At 44.6% G+C, this 23,749-nt stretch overlaps 2 protein-coding genes across 2 annotated transcripts in view; one reads left to right on the forward strand and one right to left on the reverse strand.

Moving 5' to 3' along the window:
* FAT2 (FAT atypical cadherin 2) overlaps positions 1-1,158 on the forward strand; it is a gene marked incomplete at both ends in the record, with an annotated part of 68,350 nt that extends 67,192 nt beyond the window's left edge. The window contains one exon of the mRNA XM_081302271.1: positions 629-1,158. Coding sequence (XP_081158397.1) covers positions 629-1,158 — 530 coding nt within the window. The remainder of the gene's footprint in view (positions 1-628) is intronic.
* A 10,606-nt stretch (positions 1,159-11,764) lies between these two features.
* Positions 11,765-23,749, reverse strand: part of SLC36A1 (solute carrier family 36 member 1) — a 54,092-nt gene continuing 42,107 nt past the window's right edge. The window contains exon 11 of the mRNA XM_081295394.1: positions 11,765-16,979. Coding sequence (XP_081151520.1) covers positions 16,708-16,979 — 272 coding nt within the window. The 3' untranslated portion in view covers positions 11,765-16,707. The remainder of the gene's footprint in view (positions 16,980-23,749) is intronic.

The raw sequence follows: 23,749 nt of genomic DNA on the forward strand, positions 1-23,749 counted from the left end.
GTCAGAGTTGGCTGGCTCCGAGGAAGAACTTGTTTGGCTCAAAAGGAGGTGCATTTGTAAAGCACCTTATATATATTTTTTCTGGTATATTTGCCAGTAGTACCAAAAGCAAATATTTCACTGTTTGTCCCAATACCATAAAGATGAAGTGACTTGTTCTAACTCATGCGACTTTTCAGAAACAGAGACGGGTCTAGAACCAAGAACTCTTGGTCTTGTCTTCTGGCTCATTTCATCATGCTCTGTGATAGAAGCCATCACACTTTCAAATCCAAACTGTGTGTCTCTTTCCTTCAGTTAGGAGGATAAATTCTCCTGTGGGTCTTGGGAAATAGTTGCCAAGTCCAGCCATAGGGATGGGACGCATGGGACCATCTATATTCCTTCCTTGTCCCCTGACTCTCAGATTAGTGATGAGGTTTGCAAGGTGGGCTGGCTTTGGGTCAAACCTTTGGCCTTGAACATGCCCCCCTTTGGAGTCCACATATCAACCTGAGCTGTCAGGGACAACATGGGTAGGTGGACCACACACCCACCTGCTCCTGGGGCCATTTCTACCGCATGCTAAGCTAATTTTAGTAGCTCAAGGGCCTGCTGGAAATCACCTCATGTCTCTGTTCTCTTTCAGTGTACCCCGGAGGAGCCACCGTCTGGCCCCCTACCTACTCCAGGAAGGAACACTGGGAATACCCCCGACCTGAAGTGACCCAGGGCCCTCTGCCGCCCTCGCCTCACCACCACTCAACCCCAGCTGTGTTGCCGGAGCCCACCGCCCTCTATGGGGGCTTCCCCTTCCCTCTGGAGCTGGAAAACAAGCGGGCACCCCTCCCGCCTCGCTACAGCAACCAGAACCTGGAAGATCTGATGCCCCCGCAGCCCCCCAGCCCCCGAGAGTGCCTGCTTGCCCCCTGTCTCAATGAGTACACGGCCATCAGCTACTACCACTCGCAGTTCCGGCAGGGAGGGGGAGGGCCTTGCCTGGCAGAGGAGGGGTACAAGGGGGTGAGCATGCGCCTCAGCAGGGCAGGACCCTCCTATGCTGACTGCGAGGTGGAGGCTGCGCCTCCCACCAGCCGCCATCCCCGGGCGCCCCCCAACTATGAGGGCTCTGACATGGTGGAGAGTGACTATGGGAGCTGTGAGGAGGTCATGTTCTAGCTCCCTGTTCTCAGCGGGAGGCAGGTGGAGGCCACGGCCTTGGCACCGTCTTCCTGTCTCACAGGGAGGGAGGGAGTGTGGCTGGGAGAGGGAGGGTAGCCCCCACACCCAGTCCAGACTTCCGGTCCCCCAGCTGGTCCCTGAGGGTGGAGGGAAGCTGAGGCCAGAGCTTCAGAAACAGCACTAGGGCCCCAGGAGAGGGGATGACCGAGCAGTTACCCTGGAAAACAAGGAATGACTGACTCCAGGGATGGCCAAGAAGTAGGCTGTCCCATGGATCTTGTCATCTTTCAGTCTCGGGAAGTCAGGCCTGAACTATGGGGTTGGCCCTGCCAGGATGCATCCTGTGGCTGCCCAGAGCTCCATTTTGTAGCTGGGCAGGTTGGTGGCCAACAGGCCACTACTATACCAGTGACAGAGGTGAGCCCCAGGGGCATCTGACCCCAGAGGGCCATATGGTATCTTCCTAGGGGCTGAGAGGTGAGCAGGTACAAGAGCCCGCTGGGAATCTGCCACATGCAGACATTCATTTCATATTCGTCAAGGGTCTGCCCTGCCAGGTGGCCTGCTAGGCACCGGGGGATGAAGCAGTTTCCCAAGGAACATCATTTGGGCCTCAAGTCCCCCAGCAGTTGCTGGGCCTCAAGTCCTGCTGCGGTTGCTCAGATGCAGAGGAACTTGCTCCATCTCAAAAAACCACAAGAATCTTGGGCCTGCCAGGATTCTCTGCAGCCCTGAACCTTTTTCTGTTGAAGAATTCACACCTCCTGGAACTCTGGGTTCTTCACCCCAAGTTTCCCAGGTACTTCTGGTCAAAGGCAGGAAAGACATCATTCTTCATTTTAAAGAATTCTTTGGCACTTTTCAACCTTGCTGTCGGCATGAGTTTTCCCAAAGGGATGAATGTGTCTTCCTCTAGACAACAAGGAACTCAGAACTCACAGGCAGGGCAGGATGGAAGCAGGGAACTGACCAGCAGAAGGTCCAGGCTGGACCTCTGCCCTTTCTTGCCCCTCCATCTCCAATGCCTGCCAATCAAGTGTTACCTGCACTGACTCGACTCTATGCGCTGAGGGTCAATGTGGGCACGCCTCTACACGTGTGGGCACCCATGTACGGTCCATGTGTACACATGTGTAGAGTGTCTGTAGCCAGGAGTGGCCAGGACCAGAAGCCAAGGAGGCCTCTGGTGGCCTCGCTACTCCCTTCCCTGCCAGTTCCTCTCTGGTCCACTGCCTTTTCATGTGTGTTGTTTCTGGAGACAGAAGTCAAAAGGAAGAGCAATAGAGACTCTCACCCAGGATTGCTGCTCACAGAGAGGGAGTTGTGTGGGTGAGAGCATGTTGTGTGAGTGGTTCGTGGCTGTGCGTGTGACTGAGCGTGAGCCCAGTGTTTTTGTGCGTCGTTTGATTTTTTTTTTTTAAACAATAAAGTATCTTTTTTACTGTTACTTTCTGTGTCACTTAGCCTGTTTCAGGTTGGGTCAGGAGAATGACAGGAGAGTCGACGGGCCCTCCTGAGCCCAGATGCATGGAATCTGGGAGCTGGAAGGTGGTCCCCAAACCTGGCACAACTACTCCTGAGCTCTACCAAGACACACACAATCAGAGCCCAGGATTGGGGTCCAGGAAAAGCTTTGGGAAAAAATTTGAGTGCCTTGGTTAAAAGGTGGGAAAACTAAGGTTCTGAGTGACAGGCCACTAACTGGCAGGTTAAACAAAGGTCCAAGACAAGACCTGGAACTCTGGCCCCTGCCACCACTCAGCAGCTCTTCGCACTGATTGGGGAGGGGGACTTAGCATCATAAGTGTCAGGAAGCCAGCCCTCCTGACACCGCAAGCAGCCAGCAGCTGCAACTCTACAACTCTGAATAAGACTTCTCTGAGCAAGCTCAGTAAGCCCAGTCGAGAACCCCATCCCTGCTGTGAACTGTTGGGCAGAGAGGGTGTATCTGGGGGAGACGGGTTTGGTTCCAAGCCTGATTCTGTCACACACTCATTATGTGGCCCTGATAAGCTATGTCTTGGCCAAGGAGACACCACTTTTTTAAAGACTATTTTAAAGAGCAGTTTTAGGTTCATAGCAAAATTGAGCTGAAGACAAAAATTTCCAGCCCCTACACATGTATCAATAACCCTCACTAGGGTGTCAGTGAGCCTACGCTGACACTCCATCCCACAAAGCCCATAGTTGACAGGGTTCGTTCTCCGTGTTGCACAGTCTATGGGTTTGGATAAATGTATACTGATGCATCCACCATTACAGCTTCATACAGAGTTGTTTCACTGCCGTGAAAATCCTGTGCACTCTTGGCCTATTTATTCCTAACCTCTGGCAACCACTGGTCTGTGCATAGTTTTGCCTTTTCCAGAAAGTCATACAGGCAGAACAACGCAGAATTTATGTAGTCTTTTCAGATTGGTTTCTTTCACTCAGTGAAATGCATTTAAGTCTCTTGTTTTTGTATGGCTTAATAGCTCATTTCTTTTTAGCCTTGAATAGTCTGCTGTTTGGGTGTACCACATTTTACTTATCTACTCACCTACTGAAGGACGTCTTGGTTGCTTCTGAGTTTTGGCAGTTGTGAGTAAAGCTACTCTAAACATTCACTTGCAGGTTCTTGTGTGGCACCAGTCTTCCAGTCCTTTGGGTAAATACTAGGTAGTGCAATTGTGGGATGGGATGCTAAGGGTATGTTTAGGTTTATAAGAAATTGCCAAAGTATCTGTACCATGCTGCCTTTCCACCAACACCAGATTAGAGTTCCCATCACCCCACATCCTCATTAGCATTTGTTATTGTCAGTGTTCTGGATTTGGGCCAAGAATTGGGCATATAAGTAGTGGCATCTTATTATTGTATCAATTTGTATTTACCTTATAATATGATATGGGAGCATCTTTTTTGTTTTCTTTTTTTGCCACCTATACATCTTCTTTAGTGAGGTGGTGGTTAAGTCATGTTTTTTTTGTTTTTCTTACTATTGTGTCTTAATAGTTCTTTGTATAATTTGGTTAATAATCTTTTATCCAATAGATCTTCTATAGATATATTTTCCCCAGCTTTTCTTCATTCACTTGACAGAACCTTTTCCAGAATAGAAAGTTTTAATCTTATGAAGTCCAGCTCATCAATTCTTTCTTTCATGAATGGTACCTTTGATGTTGATTCTAAAAAGTCACCACTAAACCCAAGGTCATCTGGATTTTATCCTGTTATTTTCTTTGCATTTTACATTTAGGACTGAGATCCATTTTGAGTTGACTTTTGTGAAGTATGGAAGGGCTGTGTCTAGATTCACCTTTTTGCCTATGGATGCCCAGTTGTCTCAGTAGCACTGGTGAAAAGACTTTCTCCACACTGTTGTGTTGAATTTGCTTATTTGCCTAAGTTCAGTTGGGCCGCTTATTTTTTTTCAGTAAAACAAATAAATAATAGTAATAAGAATTACTTTATAATATTACTGTGAGGAAAACTGTAAATGATAAACTTACCCTATGCAGAAAATCACAAATAATCTAGTCCACCAAATTTGCCCAAGTTTCTACTTAATTATGAGTTTTGCCCTGATAGAATACCATTTCTACTGTTATTTACTTTTTTCCTTAAATGGGTTTAGATTCACAAAAATATTTTTATTTATCTTAAAATGCTAATATCCATAAACGAGAGGATTTGAGTTACTCTTTTTTTCTAACACATGATAATACATAACTATTCAGGTAAAAAATGACTGTCGGATGCCCTGAATCATCTTTGGGAAACAAGTCACCTCGCCTCTCCTCACTGCAAGGCCCATAGAGAAGACATGCTCACCTTGCACAGCGGTGAGGTCCAAATGCAGGGTGAAGCGGTCTGCACAGCACTGCAGGCCTCTCCCTATCCTGGATCCAATGCTCCACCCAGCCAGCCTCTCCTGCCTTTTTTCTCCTGCACCTGCACTTTCTCGAATTGGCCACCAGAGGGAGCTTTGAGACCAAGATCTAGCTTACTAAACCTGGGCAGGCCCCAACATTTTCAGGGAAATCCTCTCCTCTCTAGTAACTGGTGCACTGTTCCAAGCATCCTGAGCCTGACAGCAGATAGGAGATTTTACAGTTCACCATAAAATCCCTCACTACCATCAGCCACCACCTCTACAGCCACCAGTTACTGCTGTAGGCCAGGCGCTATGCAAGCACTTGGTATGCTTTATCTCATTTAATTCTCACAAAACCCTCACGAGGAAGGTATTGTCATCTCCACTTGCAGACCAGGGAACATAGGTCTGTGAAATTACGTAGCTTGCATGATACTGGTAACTTAAATAAATGAGATTACTGAGTTCATGAGTGACAGGGCTAGGATCCCAATCCAGGTGTGCCTGACCACATTTATGCCTTACATGTGGGTTCATGAAGCAGATTACAAACACAGGACAACAGAGGATTGACACAAAACAGCAAACAAGGCTCAGAGGGCTGAGTTTAGGACAAGTTAACATCCCAATTCTAATTCTAGGTGTGTTACTAGAGCCAGAGTGTCCAGATTTGGGGAGGTGGGAGTCTGCTCAGGGTTGGGCTCCACTCCAGGTCTCTCTTCAATCTTACATCCAGTTTGGGGGCCAGACACTAAGAGCAACCCAGCAGCCTCAGGCACTGCTAGAGGAGAGGATCTAGAAGGGAGGTGGCAGGGGCCAGGACTTGGAGCATGTCCCATGAAGAACCACTCCAGGATGCAGGCAGCGGGCAGTTTCACCAGGACAAGCAGCACAAGCACTGATGGGTTGTGAACTGACTCGATCAGGGGCCAGAGCAGCTCGGGTTGGCTTGTGCAGTGACTGTTTTCCAAGCCTTTCTAGAAAAGGCAAGTGTGTGGTCCAGAAATGGGAGGGAGACCCATGGGGTCTTGGAGGGAGGTCTGATGTCACAACTAGAGATAACTTTACAAACTGAACCTTCTTTCCCCCAGCTCTTTTAGAATCTCTGTAAAGTTGTAAGGTGTGCAGCGACTTGCCTGGGGCCCACAACCAGCTCAGTGCAACTCTTTACTGGTCCAGGACAACAGTCACCACTGGAGGAGACCACACTGATGTTAGTAACCAATGAATCCCAGGTACAAGATTAGTGCCCACAGGCAGCCATGGGAGAAGTCCAATCTAACTCAACCAGTGACAGGATCCTGGGAGCAGCTCAGGATCTAGGGAATTGGCCAAATGGTGTCCCTCAGTATCTGCCAGAGATTGGTTCCAGGACCTCCCAAGGATGTCAAAATCTGTGGGTGCACAAGTCCCTATGGGAAAATGCTAGGGTGTTTGGATATAATCTATGCACATCTTCCCATGTGCTTGAAATAATCTCTATCTTACTTATAATACTGAAGATAACAGGATCTTGAGGAAGTCATTTCTTATTCCTTAGTTTGCAAAATGGGAATGTGGCCAGCACTTTTCCTTGATGGATTTGAGTATTAAAGGAGATACCATAGGTAAAGTGCTTAGCAGAGCTAGCATAGCAAAGGCTTAACAGATGTTAGATATTTTCCAATTACTACTGAAAAGGCAAATATTTGTGTAATATCCATATTTATACACCTACCTTTGTTCCACAGTCAGGAAAAAAAAAAAAAGAACATCCCTGCAGGCTAAAGGTAGGTAGGGGCTAAATGGACTAAGGACATCAGTTCTCAGCATGGGAGGGAGGGTGATATTTGGCAAGATCCTAAGACATTTTTGGCTGCCACAACTTGCAAGATGCAATTGGCATTTAGTGGGTAGAGGCCAAAGATGCCACTAAAAAAAAAAATGTCCACAGGATAGCCACACACTAAGAATTATCCAGTAAAGAACACAGTAATAGTGTAGCAAGAAATCCTGCCCTGAGGAAAAACATGGCCTTTATGTAGCTGCTCAAGAGCTGGGAATCTGGCCCAGGGTAAAAGTGCATTTAGGCCCCAAGTAGTAGCTGTGGCACATGGTTTTGTTTGCTTATATAAAGGCACCATTCTTGCCAGGCACGGTGGTGCACACCTATAACCCCAGGGGCTCGGGAAGCTGAGACAGGAGGATCGTGAGTTCAAAGCCAGCCTCAACAACAGTGAGGCACTAAGCAACTCAGTGAGACTTTGTCTCTAAATAAATACAAAATAGGGCTGGGGATGGGGCTTAGTGGGCGAGAGTCCCTGAGTTCAATCCCCAGTATCCCCTCCCTCCCCAAAAGCACCATTCTCGATTCTACATCTGTTGAGTAAATATCAGGGTGAGTAAAAAAAAAAGTTAATCTAACCAGGTATTTAATATAACATGACTAAGTAGGATTTATTTCAGGCAAGCAAGCTAATTCAATATTTGAAAACCAATCATTGTAATCCACCATAACAACAGGTAATAAAAGAAAAAATTATATGATCACATCAACTGATGCAACAAAGAACTTGACAAAATTCAGTATTCATTTAAAATAATTTTAAAAACCTCTATACAGGAATCGAGGGGAACGTCTGTAAAGATCTCACGGCTTACAATACACTTCAAGCAAAAGACTTCTTTCCCTATAAGACCAAGGATGAGACTGGGGTAATTATTCACATACAAGGAAGGAAAGGAGGGACAGACACACTGATTGGAAAAGAAATACCAGTACTGCTATTTTTTTTTACAGTTTTTATTAGAGCATTATATTCATCCATAGTATCTGGATTCCTTTTGATTATACATAGAAGGAATTTGATTTCAACTCCCACCCACCTCCCTTTTCCTACTGATCTTCCTTTCACTCTTTTATTTATTTTTCATTGGAACTTTTACATATTCATACAGGAGATGTTCCTTTTGGTACATTTATATGTGTATATAACATGATTCTGTTAGCTTCATTCTGTATTTTTTTAAACCCTTTCATTTCAATCTCCTTCTATTCCACAGATCTTCCCTGTGTCTTTATGATATCCAGTTTCCCTCCCCACACTGCCTTCTTTCCCTTATTTTGCTTTAGCTTTCACATATTAGATAAAACATCTGACCCTTGACTTTCTGAGTCTGGCTTATGTCACTTAGTGTGATGTTCTCCAGGTACATCCATTTACCGTCAAATGCCATCATTCCATTCTTCTTTAAGGCTGAGTAAAAACTCTATTGTATACATATACTACATTTTCTTGATCTATCCATCTGTTGATGTGCATCTGATTCCATAATTTGGCCATTGTGAATTGTGCTGCTATAAGCACTGTAGTGGCTGTATCGCTTCAATATGTTAGTTCTTTTGATAAATATCAAGGAGTGGGGAAGCTGGGGCATATGGTGGTTCCGTTCCTAGTTCTCTGAGGAATCTCCTCATTGCTTTCCAAAGTGGTTGTACTAATTTGCAGTCCCACCAACAATGTATGAGTGTATCTTTCCCCCAACATCCTCACCAGCATTTATTATTTGTATTCTTGATAGTTACCATTCTAACTGGAGATAAAATCTTAATGTAGTTTTGATTTTCATTAATCAAATTAATCAAATCAAACTGATTGCTAAAGATGTTGAGCTTTTTTTCCATATATTTATTGGTTATTTGTGTTTCTTTGAGAAATTTCTGTTTAGTTCTCTTGCCCACTTATCAATTAGATTATTTGTCTTTTAGCATTGAGTTTATTTTGGTTATTTATAAATTTTGGATATTAACTCCTTGTAAGAGGAGTCGCTGAAAATTTAAAAAGCCACTATTTTTTATTTGCAGACAGCATGATTGCCAAACAAACAAACAAACAAAAAAAAAAAAAAAAGTCCTCAAAACCCTCTAGAAATCTAATAAAAAACTCAAGAGATTATTGAGTACAAAAGGTTACGATGGGATATAAGATTAACATGTAAAAGTCAACTGCATGTGTATACACTACCGATGAACACACAGAAACTGGAAAAAAAAACCACATTACCACTCACAATCACTCCAAAGAAATTAAAACTGTAAATAAATCTAACAAAACATATATAGAATCTTCGGATCTGATAAACAGCTAAAATAAAAAACAGTGACAGTACCAAGGGCTGGCATGAATGCAGAGAAAATGGACTGTGGTGTAAGTGTAAGGTGGTATAGCCCCTTTAGAAAATGGTTTGAAAGTTCCTTTTAAAACTAGGCTGACCATACAACCCAGCATAACATTCTTGGGCACATATCCCACAGCAATGAAAACTTATTTCCAGGCAGAGACATTTGCACAAATATTCATAGTAGCTTTATTTATAAGAGCCAAATTTAGAAACTATGCAAATATCCTTCAATGGATTAATGGTTACAAATGAATACTATGAAATACCATTTAGCAGTAAAAAGGAACAAACTATTGATACATGTATCAACTTGGATGATTACCAAGAAAATCATACTGAGTGAAGGAAACCAATCTCAAAGGATACAAACAGAAAATTCAATCTATGTAACATAGTATTCCTAGAGATGAAGAACAGATTAGTGGCTGCCAGGATTAGCCATGTGGAGGAGCAGACATTGAGTGTGTCTATAAGGAGCAGCATAAAGCAGTCTTGTGGTGATAGCCACTCAGATTGTGGGGTGGAAAAGAGGAAGCCACACAGGTAGTAAAATGGCAGCGAGCTGTGTGCACAAACACACAATCATATGCCTGCACACACAAATGTGTATTTTACTGGAGAATCTGCATGGATTCCACAGGGTGTGCCAACATCAGTTTCCTGGTTTGATTATGTACTATAGTTGTACAAGATGCTAACACAGGGGAAAGGCAGGGTGAAGGAGACGCTGGGCCTCTCTGTACACTTCTCTGCATCTTCCTGTGGATCTATAATTATTTTGAAATTGAAAGCTTAAGTTAAAAAAGACAAATAATACACTGTAAAAGAAGCAAAATATTTAAATAGATATTTATTCCATTAAAAATAGCCTAGACCCCCCAGCCCTTGAAAAAAATGCAGAACATTGTTCATCATCTGAGAAGAGCAAATTAATACTACAATGAAATATCACTTCACACTAATTATGTGTACAAAGACCTGTTCATGAACAGTTATAGCAGCTTTATTCATATAGCTAAAAACTGAAAGCAAGCCAAACATTTGTCAACTGGTCAACCCATAAACAAATGATGGTTCGTCTGTACAATGGGAGGCAATATGGAAGTAAAAATAAAACTCAGATACATGAAACAACAGGAGTGAATGTGAAAACCATTCTTTTAAGTGAAAAATGCCAGACAAAAAGGCTAACACTTAATGACTTGATTCATGCGGCATTCTAAAAAAGATAAAATGAGAGAGGGAAAAACTTATCAATGGTTACCAAGGACTGAGCTGTATGGGGGTGGGATTGACCACAAAAGGGAAATAAGGGAACTTTGGGGCTAAAGAAAATAGTCTGTATCTTGATTGAGATGGTGGTCACATGACTGCATGCATTTGTCAGACCTCATCAAACTGTACACTTGGAAAAAGAGATGAATTGCTATTGTGTGAAAACTACACCCCAATCTTTAAAACTCAGAGGGGGGACTAATGGCCAGGGTCGAGTGAAGCATTCTTATTAATCATGGGCTGAGCATGAGGAAACCAGAGACCTGGCGAAGAGCCCCAGGGTTAGGGTTTGAGTTCAGTCCACTGTCATTCAAGTTTATGCTTCTAGTTTCTAGTGGACTTGCCTTAAGGAGCCTGGATATCTGGAAGGAGGGATTGCAGCCATTAAATTAAGAATGTGAGCAGAAATAGTAACTTGAAGAGGTGGACCATGTGAAAAGGGTTGAGTTCTCTGCACAGGAGAGGAGAGGCAAGATCATAAGGAACAGTGCTCAGTCAACAAACAGAACCACCTCAGGGCCTTGATTTTCTTTGTCAGCTCTTTCAGAAAACGTTTCACCACCCCATCATGCTTATGAAATATGGTGCTTTTATAACATTCTCTCTGACCCTCACGACCATCCCTAAAGACTGGCTTCCCTCCCGAGGCCGCGACAGATAGACAGGCAGCCGTAGCCTTGGGAAGTACTTGGTTCTGGAACCAAAAGGCTTGAGCATCCCAGTTCTGCCACTTACTGGTTGGTGGCTTGGAACAGCTGGCTTTGAGTCTCTGAGATGACTCACTATGTGTACACACACAAGTCATTGTCACATAACTGTGTTTCAGAGGATGTCAATGACGGACTGTACATATAACGGTGACGTCATGATATCATACTGTCTTGTGAATGGTAGCCATTTTTGTGTAAGTACACTGTGGGTGTGTGTGACAGAGAAAATAAAACAGACAGGTTTTGAGGAACTGGCTTACATGACTGTGGGACCAGCAAGTCTGAGATTCACAGGGCAGGCTGGCAGCTGGACACTCACGGGCCCAAGCCGATGATGTTGTCTGGAGACAGAATTTCATCTTGCTCAGGGAAACTTCAGGTTAAGACCTTTTAACTGAACGAACAAAGCTCACCCACATTATTAAAGATATATATATATATATATATATATATATATATATATATATCTTTTAATTATATATATATATATATCTTTTAATTATATATATATATATATCTTTTAATTATATATATATATATATATATATATATATATATATATATATATATATAAAAAATTTTAACTTGGGCCAGGCTGATTTATTTTTTATATTTGTTCTTTTTAGATATACATGACAGTAGAGTGTATTTTGACACATTCTACATACATGGAATATAACTTCCCATTCTTGTGATTGTACATGATATGGAGATACACTGGCTGTGTATTCATATACGAGCAAAGGAAAATCCTGTCCAATTCATTCTACTTTCTTTCCTATTTCCATCCCCCCTCCTTTCCCTTCATTCTCCTTTGTCTAATCCAGTGAATTTCTATTCTTCCTCTCCCTATCCTCCCTTGTTATGGATTAGCATCCAGATATCAGAGAGAAAAATTGGCCTTTGCTTTTTTTGGGGATTGGTTTATTTCACTTAGCATCGTAAATATCCATCTTCTGTCCATTTACCTGTAAATGCCATAATTTCATTCTTCTTTATGGCTGAGTAAATATTTCATTTGTGTATATATACCACATTTTCTTTATCCATTCATATTAAGAATGATTTTTATTTAAAGGCAACTAATTATGATGGTAAATACATATACAAAACACCTGCAGAGCAACACCTAGATTAGTGTTGTGTTGAATAACCAAGTTGACACATAGAACTGTCATGCCTGGTTATGTGGGATCATCTGACATGGCTCAGAGAGGTCTAAAATGTCTTAACTCAAGATTTGAAGAGAAACGGGGAGATTAGGGAGGGCAGGATTGTGTGACAGAAAAAAAAAATAAATTTCATGGTCTCTTTTGTGGCAACCTCTCAGTTCCATGGATGGTTCTGCTGTTGGTACTATTTTGCCATGGGAACTCTGGGAATAACTAGAGACATTTAAACTAAAATCCAGTGAAGAGAACTGAGTGACATTAAAAAAAAAAGCATAAATACAAAAATACAGACTGCAACCTCTCAAAAATAAAAAATACAATTCGTTTATTGAAAAGAAAAAGTTCAACACATAATCTATGTGCGCAATCCAAAACAAGATCTTTTACACATTCTGGCAAAATTCACATCTCTACACACACCACAGTGGAAAGACATCTCTGTAGGCACAGATGCAGTTCTGTCATCCAGACGTTGTGTATGGTAGTTCTCTTATTCCTTGTGTTCATACGTCCATCAGCTTAGTTTACAACAGTCACCTGATTTCATTGTTCATCAAAAGAAAATTGCTTTCCCGTCATTACCTTGATTTACACCACAGAACACACCTAACAGCAGGTACCTTCCACTGTTTTGCACCTCCTGTGGTCTGATAACTCTGTATCAGCACCATTTATGTCCTCTGGCCAGGAATGACTCAGTGGTTTGAAGGAAAAGGAAGTACCCTCAGAGGTGGAGGCTGAGGCTGCCCGAGCAGACAGCCAGCCGGACTAATTGTCTTTGAAGTATTGACCATGATTCTCAAAGCAACCCACATTGCATTATTTTCCTCTAATGGTCTCAGAGATTTGTAATGTACTTTGGAAAATTAAATTCTAAGGCTGACTTGAAGCCGCCCTTGTGATCACCACATCCTGCCATCTCATACTGTCGGTCTCCTGTTGGACAAAGCAGCGCTGATTCCCGCCGGGGGGGAGACACTGAGATCTGCCATGCAAGAAAGCCACAGGTACAGAGCCCTTGCCAGGCACAGGGACTAGAGACCACTGAAACAGACAAAAGGGAGACGCTTCACTTCTGAGAAAGGTGAGGATGTGTAGTATTAGACATTGATGATACTGGAGGAGAGACAAGTTTGAGAAGCAGAAAGTAAGAGGGGAATATGGAGAGGAAATGATTTTTCTAATGATTGTTACTACTTGTCACACTGACATTATTACCTTTCCCTGGGATAGAGAGAGTGAGCAGCAGGCACCTGCCAATGGGTTTGGCTGGAGAGGTGAGACAGGAGAGGGCGGGTCTAAGCTAAGTCATGCCTCCAGGTCACACATCTGGCCAGGGCTTGTGCAGGGGAAGGGCTCCTAGCAGCTGGATAGCAGCATGACATAAATAATGCCACTTGTGAATGGTGATAATCCCTGGGCAGAGTGAACAGCCAATGCCAGGTTACACTGCTCCCACCAAGTGCCTGCATTTATGGGGAAGGACACTGCCCACCGGGAGCTGTAATCCCGTGCCCAACAGCAGCACTTTAGAGGATTCTGAGAAAGCTACCTGTGGGCTCCTGGAAACCTGGGGATGAACCAAAGAGACGGCAGTAGGAACAGAAACCCCACGGTTTGCTTTTGGTACGTCCAGCATGCAGCCTCACACTAGGGAAAACCACGGCTCTGTGATCAGTTTTCTACTTATCTGGGTGCACTCTCCTGAGGGGCACAGAGCACAGTGAACAGCTGGGAAGCCGGCTCATAGCCAGCATGGGAAGACACAGAAAGGGCTCTGACTCGGCAAGTACTGTGGGCAGCAGAGGAGCTTCCCCGCTGGTCCAGGGCTCCTTGCAGCACAGGAGGAAGGGCTTCCCCCAACCCACCACCTGGCTTTCCTCCTTGCCCATAAGCTGAGCAATTGCACAGCTAGGAAGGCCCTGACTGGGTCCCCTTGCCTGGGTTTTCTGAAATAGCCATGCAGTCAGGTTGTCAAAGCAACAGGAGCACAAGAAAGAGACGAAGCAGGCCCAGGCCATGCCAAATGAGCTCCCATATCCCTACACACTAAGGCCAGCTCTCCTGCTCACCATGTTCTCTAGGCCAGGGGCCTTGAATCAACCGCTCACATGTTGCTACCAGCTGGAGCTGGAGGACCTCAGTATCCTTCTGTCCTGCTCTCAGGTCCCAGCATCACAGACCCAACTGCAGCATTTGCAGGGTCAGGGTTGCTTCTAGCAGCTCTGAGCATACAGAGAGGCCTCCAATGAGGAAGCTATGGGCAGGACACAAAGTCTGGCCCCTTCACTGGCATGTACCTGTCCACTGAAAACAACGCTCAGGACAGCTACAGGAAGATGGGGGGTGGGGGGAGACTGACAGTTGGGCTGCCGGAGCCCAAGTTCGGGAACAGGAAGTGACAGTTTCTGAGCCCACTTTGGTAACTTCTAGAGACCTGAGACATCAGAGGGCAGTGCCTCTGCTAATCCCGTCTGGGACCTTGGTCACATAAGCACCTGTTAGAGATGACCAAAGAGCAGCAAGGGTGGGTAAAAAGTGTCATTCTCCTAAGGGAGAATAAGTTAACAAAGGTGACATCTTCCTAAGTCATCAGATTATTAGGTAGGTTGGGACAAGAGAGGGTCCACTCTTCCCGTCACCTTACCAAGAAGGTCAGGCCTTATCAGCTCGGTTGGCTTTGGAACAGAAGAGAAAGAAAAAGCTGGGCTGGGGGGCGGGGGGTCGCAGCTCTGACGGGCTTTGGTGAAACACAAAAGCAAATCCCTGATAAATTCTTGCTGTTTTCCCTTAACCAACTTTTAAGCCAAATCATCTCTAGGTAAGCGAGGGCCTGGCAACAGAATGCAGGAGACACAGAAGCTACTGTACACACACACACCCACACACACAAAGAGCTGGGTGGTTAACAAATGCCCATCTGAAATACTTCACACACCAATAGGAAGGAAGTGGCAGCTCAGAGCGGGGTAACCCATCTCTCTCTGCCCTCCCAAGTTGCTCCCTCATCTGCAGGCTGACCTTGAGGCTGCTCAGGATGCCTGGGAAAGGACAAGGGCAACAGTTAGTGTTCATTGGTTCCTTTCAAGGTCCAGGGCACAGAGGCTGCTGGGGTGAGGCACTGCTTCTGCCCTCTTCCCGTGATTATAAAAAAAAAAACAAGCACCATGCATAGTGTCAGATTATCTGCCTAAATTCTATGAACTTCACAGCTGACTTTGTGCACACTGACTGCAGCCTCCCACCCATGGCGACAGAGTGGGTGTCTTCCCCAGAGGTTGGCAAGTGAGCACTGCCAGCTCTTTCTCTTGTCAGGGGATGAGATTAAAAGGGGGGGCCGAGATGCACTACGCAACCACAGGATAAGCCTCCCTTGACCAAACCCTCCTCCACTTGGCCACGCATGCCTTGGGCCCAGAGCACGCCTGAGTATTTCCCTAACACTCTTGTGTTCAGCACGAGACCAGGCTGACCAATGGGAGGAAAACCCGTGCCTCCCCACGGAGGCACACATGCAGGCGATCCTGCTTTAAACCCCTCGGGGTGCTCCGCCAAGGGTGTGCTGAGCACCTCAACAGACATTTCCCAGAGCAAGTTTCTTTCCAGCAGGAGGAGCTGACTCAAGAAACAATTGAAGGAGAAACAATTCCTCCTAAGGACCCCAGATCCGGAGTCAGATCTTAAAAACCCTCATCTTAAATAAAATATAGATACTGTCCATTTCCGCAGCACTGCATATCTTTTAAGAGTGAAAGCAATGAAGAATATAGTGTTGTGACCTGTGTGGAAGAACTCAGAGAAGGTGTGGCCCCAGGGTCCCAGCAAGCCAGAGAGGGAGAAGATTAAAAACTCTCCAGTGTGGGGTCTGGCTTAGAAGCACTAGGTAGATCCAGACACCTCCTGGAGACTTGAATAGGTAGAATACTGAGGTACGATTTGGGGAAAGAGATTAGAAAGAGGCCTGGCTTTATAAAGAGGGGAGGCTCCCACTTATTGAATCTGGGTCTGGCCTGGGACAGGAGGAAACAGCAGGTACGGGGTACTAAAATTGTTAAAGTGAGCTGTGCAACGGGGAGAATCTGGGCGAGGTTCTAAGAGCGAGGGCATGAGGAGGGGGAGAACTGAAAGTTCCGGGTTAAAATAGGTACAAATGAGCTGTCATAGAGCTGTCCCTAGTGCACCTCCCAGGTGTCTCCCTGCCCTGCCCCCACCCCCAGTCTTACCCAGGCCAGGGCACCCAGATGCCACATAGAAGGGTACCCAGACAGAGCCTGCATTTCCCAGAGGCTGACCACATCAAGGCTCTGGGGACAGGTACTGGGGGCACACACAGGAGTGGGGGTAGGCAGGTGCAGAGAAGGCACCCAGATCACTATACAGAGGCACTAGTGGAGTTGATGGAGATGGGAGCACTGCTTGGCTGGATCAGCTCATTAAGGGCCTGGTAAGTCCCCGCCACAAAGCCCACAAAACCCAGGATGCTGATGAGGGCATCCTTGGCGATGGTGAGGGGGTTCATGCCCTCTGAGTAGTAGGTGGTGATCTCCAGTAATGGGGGGATGATGAGGGCCAGGGCGCTGCTGCTCACGGAGCCCACCAGGGAGATGACCAGGTCCAGGCGGGGGACGAGGATGGCCAAGATGCCTGTAGGGAGAGAGCACATGCCTGTTCACAACTGCTCAGGGTGGGGAGAGAGGCTCTCACTGATCAACCATGTCGCCAGCATTCTGTCCATGTTCTGGAATGGAGAGCGCTAAGAAAGCTTACACACCACCCGATCCAAATCTCTCCTTTCAGAGATAAACAAGCGAAAGCTCACAGGTGTGGAACCCCCAGCGTCTCCTGGCTCAGCATACTTGCCTTCTCTGGGGTCTGGTTCTCCGTGTGCGTAGTGACAACATCATGGTGATGGCTCCACTTGACCCAGTGGGATAGAAACAGCACCAGGGCAGCAATCAGGGGAACAGAGCCCAGGGAGTGAGTGGTAGGAGAACGTGGTTTGGAGCACAGGCTCTGGACTCAGAATGCTCCTAGCCCAGCCCCCTCACTAGACAGCTCATTACTTTCTCTTTTCCTGACAGCTAAATAGGGACGGTAGAATGCGATCCCTGGTGTAAAAAAACTCAGAGCACTAAAGGTGCATAATCAATGCTTATGTGTTTGCTAACTTCACCACCAGGCCCTGCTTATAATAAGTCATATGGTTCAGGGCAAAGAAGCTCCTAATTTGAGCCTCAATTTGTTTACAGATGAAATAAGGTGACTATTCTCATCCTGGATGACAGCGAAAGTCTCACCTGACTCAGAAGTTTTAAGAGGCCATACATTCTAGTTTGGGCTCCTTGGAGTATTCTGGGATGCTTCCCCAGCACTCTGACAGCCGGGAAGCCCCGTGTGCAGCCCAAGAGGGCACAGCGCAGCAGCAGCATTCCTTTCCCATGTTTGTGCCACAGAGGGCAGCTCCCAGACCACTGGTTTTATCCCAACAGAAGGTGTGTGAGTGATTGCTCAAGTGCCAGCCACATGAGTGTTTCCACTGACACACAAGCCCCTGAGAGGATGGAGGCCTCTGTCATCAGGAGAAAGAGCTCCTGGCAGGAGACAAGTGGAGACCTGCTCCCAAATCTGGGGAACCAACAGTCTCGCCCTGTAACCTGGGTGGACGTCTGAACTTATGGTGGAGGAGGTAAGTGCAGCCAGACATACGCTGCACTTGGTGAAAACACTTAGAGGAAACAGGAACAGAAGCTTGTAGGATCACAATCAGTTCTCAGTTGAACAGAGATCTTCCTTCCACTTCATCATATGTCATAAGCAATCTCAGAACTGGTTCTTGCCTTCACTACAAAGTCTATGCAAGACAAGCATTCATAGTATTATCAATAGAGATTTTAAAGAGGGCACACATTTCTCCTAAAGTTAGGGCTGCAGAGGGGAAGCCCTACTTCCTGTCTTAGCTGGACCACATGCCTCCTCCAGACCCTCAATAAAGCCCCACACTGGAGAAGATAAGGAGGTAGGGAGGTTGAAGAGTGAGCTTCTCAATAACAGGAAAAAAGGAAGAGAAGCAATACTGAGCCCTGGGTTCCAGAGCAGGCTTGTGTTTTGCTACCAAGCAAAATGGCTTTCATCCCAGGATAGCAACCAACCACTTAGGGAAGATATGGGGCAACTGAGACCCCTCCAGGCACTAAATATCTTCATTCTGTGAGTTAAACCTTCCTAGAAAGAGGAAATCAGGAGAGATCTCAGGAAGCAGCGGCCTGGGAACACCCCGCCTCCCCACTCTTCCCTATACTCCCCCAAACCTCCTCCCAAACAAAGAGGGAGAAAGTGTTTTCCCTACCCCGGCTACATGGCTCTTGGCAGCAGCCTAGCTGTGGCCTCCACGGAAAGAGGCACTGAGGAGAACCTAAAACTAGACCACGTGTGAGTCAAGAGACTGCGCTATTACACAACTGTGGCTTCAGACGCTAACAATGTGATCCTGCAACCGCTGAAGCTCCATGAGGCAAATGGCCAGGCTCAGAAAAGGAGCTGACTGGAGCCTGTGGCTTTGGACCACATTAGAAAGGGCTGACTCATACCCAAGGGAAGAACAAAGCACTTAGAAGGATAAACTCGGAACTACAGAACGACTGGGACTCTCCCGGCTCCTGAGGCAGGAAGCTCTTGCTGCTGCTCTTAAGATCAATGTTTGGGTATGATTACACGAAGGGTGTGACTGTACATCATGCACAACCAGAGAAATGAAAAGTCGTGCTCCTTTTGTGTACAAAAATTAAATAAAATGAAAAAAAAAAACAATGTTTGGTGAAATCCACCAGATTAATTTTTACTACTTTTTAAAAATTAACTAAGTCATTATTTTATTAAGGTCAAGGGATTTGTCATCATTCTATAATCATGGAAATACTGATTATTCCCCCATATTTTTTATTGGTACATTATAATTATATATAAAGTGGGATTTGTTGTTATATATTTGTACATGCACATGGCATCACAATATAATTTGGTCAGTATTGTTACCCATTGTTCTTTTAAGTGTCTAGAAATATGCCTTCAAAATAGCAATAATCTTGAGCAGATATATAATTTAATTTAGTACATAAAAGCAAGAGAAACAGCTGGGTGCAGTGGTGCACGCCTATAATCCCAGTGACTTGGGAGGCTGAGGCAGGAGACACTGTGAGTTCAAAGCCAGCCTCAGCAAAAGTGAGGCTCTAAGCAACTCAGTGAAACCCTGTCTATACATAAAAACATAAAATAAGGCGGGGGATGTGGCTCAGTAGCCAAGTGACCCTGAATTCAGAATCCCTGGTACACTCCTCCCCCCCACCAAAAAAAAGGCAAGAGAAACTACCTATATGTCTAATACTAAAGTAATAGTTTAAATAGAATCTACCAAAAGAATGGAAAACTGAATCCCTTTCTCTCGCCATGCACAAAAGTTAACTCAAAATGGATCAAGGAGCTAGGGATCAAACCAGAAACTCTGCATCTGATAGAAGAAAAAGTTGGCTCTAATCTCCATCTCATGGGGTCAGGCTCCAAATTCCTTAATAGGACACCCATAGCACAAGAGTTAAAATCAAGAATCAACAAATGGGACTTACTCAAACTAAAAAGTTTTTTCTCAGCAAGAGAAACAATAAGAGAAGTAAATAGGGAGCCTACATCCTGGGAAAAATTTTTCCTCCTCACACTTCAGATAGAGCCCTAATATCCAGAGTATACAAAGAACTAAAAAAATTAAACAATAAGAAAACAAATAACCCAATCAACAAATGGGCCAAGGACCTGAACAGACACTTCTCAGAGGATATACAATTAATCAACAAATACACAAAAAAATGCTCACCATCTCTAGCAATCAGAGACATGCAAATTAAAACCACTCTAAGATACCATCTCACTCCAGTAAGAATGGCAGCCATTACGAAGTCAAACAACAACAAGTGCTGGCGAGGATGTGGGGAAAAGGGTACACTTATACATTGCTGGTGGGACTGCAAATTGGAGCAGCCAATCTGGAAAGCAGTATGGAGATTCCTTGGAAAGCTGGGAATGGAACCACCATTTGACCCAGCTATTCCCCTTCTGGGACTATTCCCCAAAGACCTAAAAAGAGCATACTATAGGGATATAGCTACATCGATGTTCATAGCAGCATAATTCACAATAGCTAGACCATGGAACCAACCTAGATGCCCTTCAATAGATGAATGGATAAAAAAAAATGTGGCATTTATACACAATGGAATATTACTCAGCACTAAAAATAACAAAATCATGGCATTTGCAGGGAAATGGATGGCATTAGAGCAGATTATGCTAAGTGAAGCTAGCCAATCCCTAAAAAACAAATGCCGAATGTCTTCTTTGATATAAGGAGGGCAACTCAAAACAGAGCAGGGAGGAAGAGCATAAGAAGAAGATTACCATTAAACAGGGACGAGAGGTGGGAGGGAATGGGGGAGAGAAGGGAAATTGCATGGAAATGGAAGGAGACCCTCATTGTTATACAAAATTACACGTAAGAGGATGTGAGGGGAAAGGGAAAAAAAAAACGAGAGAGAGAGAAATGGATTACAGTAGATGAGGTAGAGAGAGAAGATGGGAGGGGAGGGGAGGAGGGGGGGGGGATAGTAGGGGATAGGAAAGGCAGCAGAATACAGCAGACACTAGTATGGCAGTATGTATAAACATGGATGTGTAACCAATGTGACTGCAATCTGTATACGTGGTAAAAATGGGAGTTCATAACCCACTTGATTCAAATGTATGAAATATGATATGTCAAGATCATTGTAATGTTTTCAGCAACCAATAAAAAAATTAAAAAAAAATTTAAAAAGAATGGAATATATAGTAAAGTCATGAAAATATAAAGAGCATGCATATTCATGATATAATATTAAACAAAATGGGAAAAACCGTTATGTGTGCACTATGATTACAACTATTTTTACCATGTACCTGTGAGGGTTAAGACAAACCAGATAAAGTGCAAAATAAAAATCATTTTTGTTAAGCCAGTGGTATATTGAGAACTTTTTTCCCTTCAAATGGCTTTATATTAACTTTCATTTTTTAGAGCAATGTTTTTTTGTGGAAATTTAATTAAGTCAAGCATAAACTACTATAGAGAACCACAGAACTTGGAGTTGAGAGAGACCTCAGAGATCAGACCTCTTCCTATCTCACAGTTGAGGAATCTGAGGCCTCCATGAGGGACCTTGGGAGGTTCCCCACAGCTACACAGATCATTCAAGATGCCCTTCTTCACTGTAGCTGCAAGACGGTGAAGTGTGAAAGGCCAAAGACCTCGAGAAGCCACTCTGCACCTAGACACTATGTGCTCTGGAAGGTCCCCTGCCCGGGATGTTTTGTGGCTGTGGGTCTCAGGCTGAGCAGGCCTCATAACTGATATCGTTTTATGTTATACATCTTCAATGGTAGGTTTCTGAAATTCTCATCCTTAACTGAAGTAACATGGCAAATACCACCGAGATTTCAGACCAAGCATAGAAGGACAGGTTAGTGCCTGAGGGATCCAAAGGAAGAATTTCTCCTTCACCTCCAGACTCCCAGGTGCTCCGGACATAAAGTGACCCACTGAGTCTGCATTTCTGACCTTGGAATTCAACTTTCTCATCACATCCCCCACCCCACAAGGATGAACAGTCATGACTACTTTTAACACTTAAAGTTGGATCAGGACCCCTGGGAGGAAAAGTTGGGAAAATTCTGGGAAATACCACAGATGGCAAGAAAATAAGCTGCCACTTAAAGGCCTGGTTATAATTGAAAACAATCAGTTACATCAAAGACCTAAAATCCTCTACCAGTCAGCCTGTGCCAGAAGATCTGAAAGAACTGAGAAGCAAGAACAAAAGGAGCTCTCATCAACGGGAAAGGCCTCTACCAATTCCCACAATTACTTCAAAGTCTCCAGGGAAGGTAAGAGAAGCCGGAGTGCTGTGGGCTCTGCTGTGCTGCCTGCTTTAAAAGGATGACAGTGCCCGGCTAATCACAGCAGATCACAGGAGAAGGGCAAAGAGGGCGGGCCCTCCAAGATCAAATGCAGCCTGTGGCCTTTGAGCACTGTTCTGTGAAGGGGAGAGGAGCCACACAGAGTAGGAACAAGTAGAGCAAAAACCCAGGAGTCATCTGAGGACTGCAGGAGGCCTAGGAATCAGGACTCCTGCCTCCTGCAGGGTGTGGTGGAAACAAACCTGACCTACTTCTTCTACAGGAACCACTTTGAAAAAAGGCAAGTGATTTAAACTATTCCCATCTTTTTTTTTTCCAACGCCCTTTATATTTAAGAATCAGGCCTTCAGAGCTGTTATTAGAAGTTACTGCATACATGGAATGTGTCTCCTCAACACCTGAAGCTCCTCCATCCATGGGAAAAAACGTTATACATCTAAATCAAAGCACAAGAGCTGCTGGCAGAAGCCAGGATTGAAACCTACATGCAAGCTGACTATCTTACCATCACCCGTTCGGGCAACAGCTGGAAAAGCAAGACACGTCAGTGGCTCTGTGCCCTGGAGTAGCTGTTCCCAGACACTGCTCTAGGAGATGTCCTGGAGTCTGCCAGATAAGAGGCAGCCATGTTCCTTGATGCTCTGTAGGACTGGTGAGTCCAAGTTGTCCAGCCTCTGCCCTGCTCCTACCTAGACCTACTCTGCAAGAAATCCTAAGGAGAGCTGCCCATGATTAAATCAGAAGATCAGGCAAAGGCCTTCACCTTCTTAGTCCTAGAGAGTTCTTTCCACACAGAGATTTAGGATGCTAGGCTTCCACCCTCTGTCTTTGAAGTACAACAATGGCAGGGTCTGCAGGTGGCCCGAAGAATTCATTATGGGATACATATAAATCCAGTCTTCACATCTGCATGGGTAGATGAACGGAATGGATAGCCTCTTGCTTGGCTTTCCCTTGGTAATAGACCACCAATCAAGTCAAATGCTAGACAACATTCACGTCTTTCATCTCTAAAACATTCAACTATGGCACCTAAAACATCATACAGACCTGTCCTTATTTCAAAGACAAAGAACCCAACTGAATAATTTAAGAGAATTCCCAGGAAAGTCCCAATATAATATACAAAAATGTTCTTGTCCCAATAAAACAAGAAAAAAAGCCATATATAGCCAAAAAAGATAAATTAATGCTTTAAGCATTTTAATTTAGAAAACAATGGCAAATCTCCTAGAAATTTAAGTTAGATATTATGGACCAATTTGTTCAGGGGTTCCATAGCCTATCAACTCACAGAAGTTACAAAAAAAAATTTTTATTGTTTTAAATTTACTCAGTTTTCAACTAACAGCAAATAAGCGGATATCATCTTTAAATCATACCCCTTATCACAGGGGAAGGGGAATAAAACAACT

Source organism: Spermophilus citellus (assembly GCF_964194105.1).
Source record: "Spermophilus citellus genome assembly, chromosome: 1".
In the NCBI taxonomy this organism is placed as follows: Eukaryota; Metazoa; Chordata; class Mammalia; order Rodentia; family Sciuridae; genus Spermophilus; species Spermophilus citellus.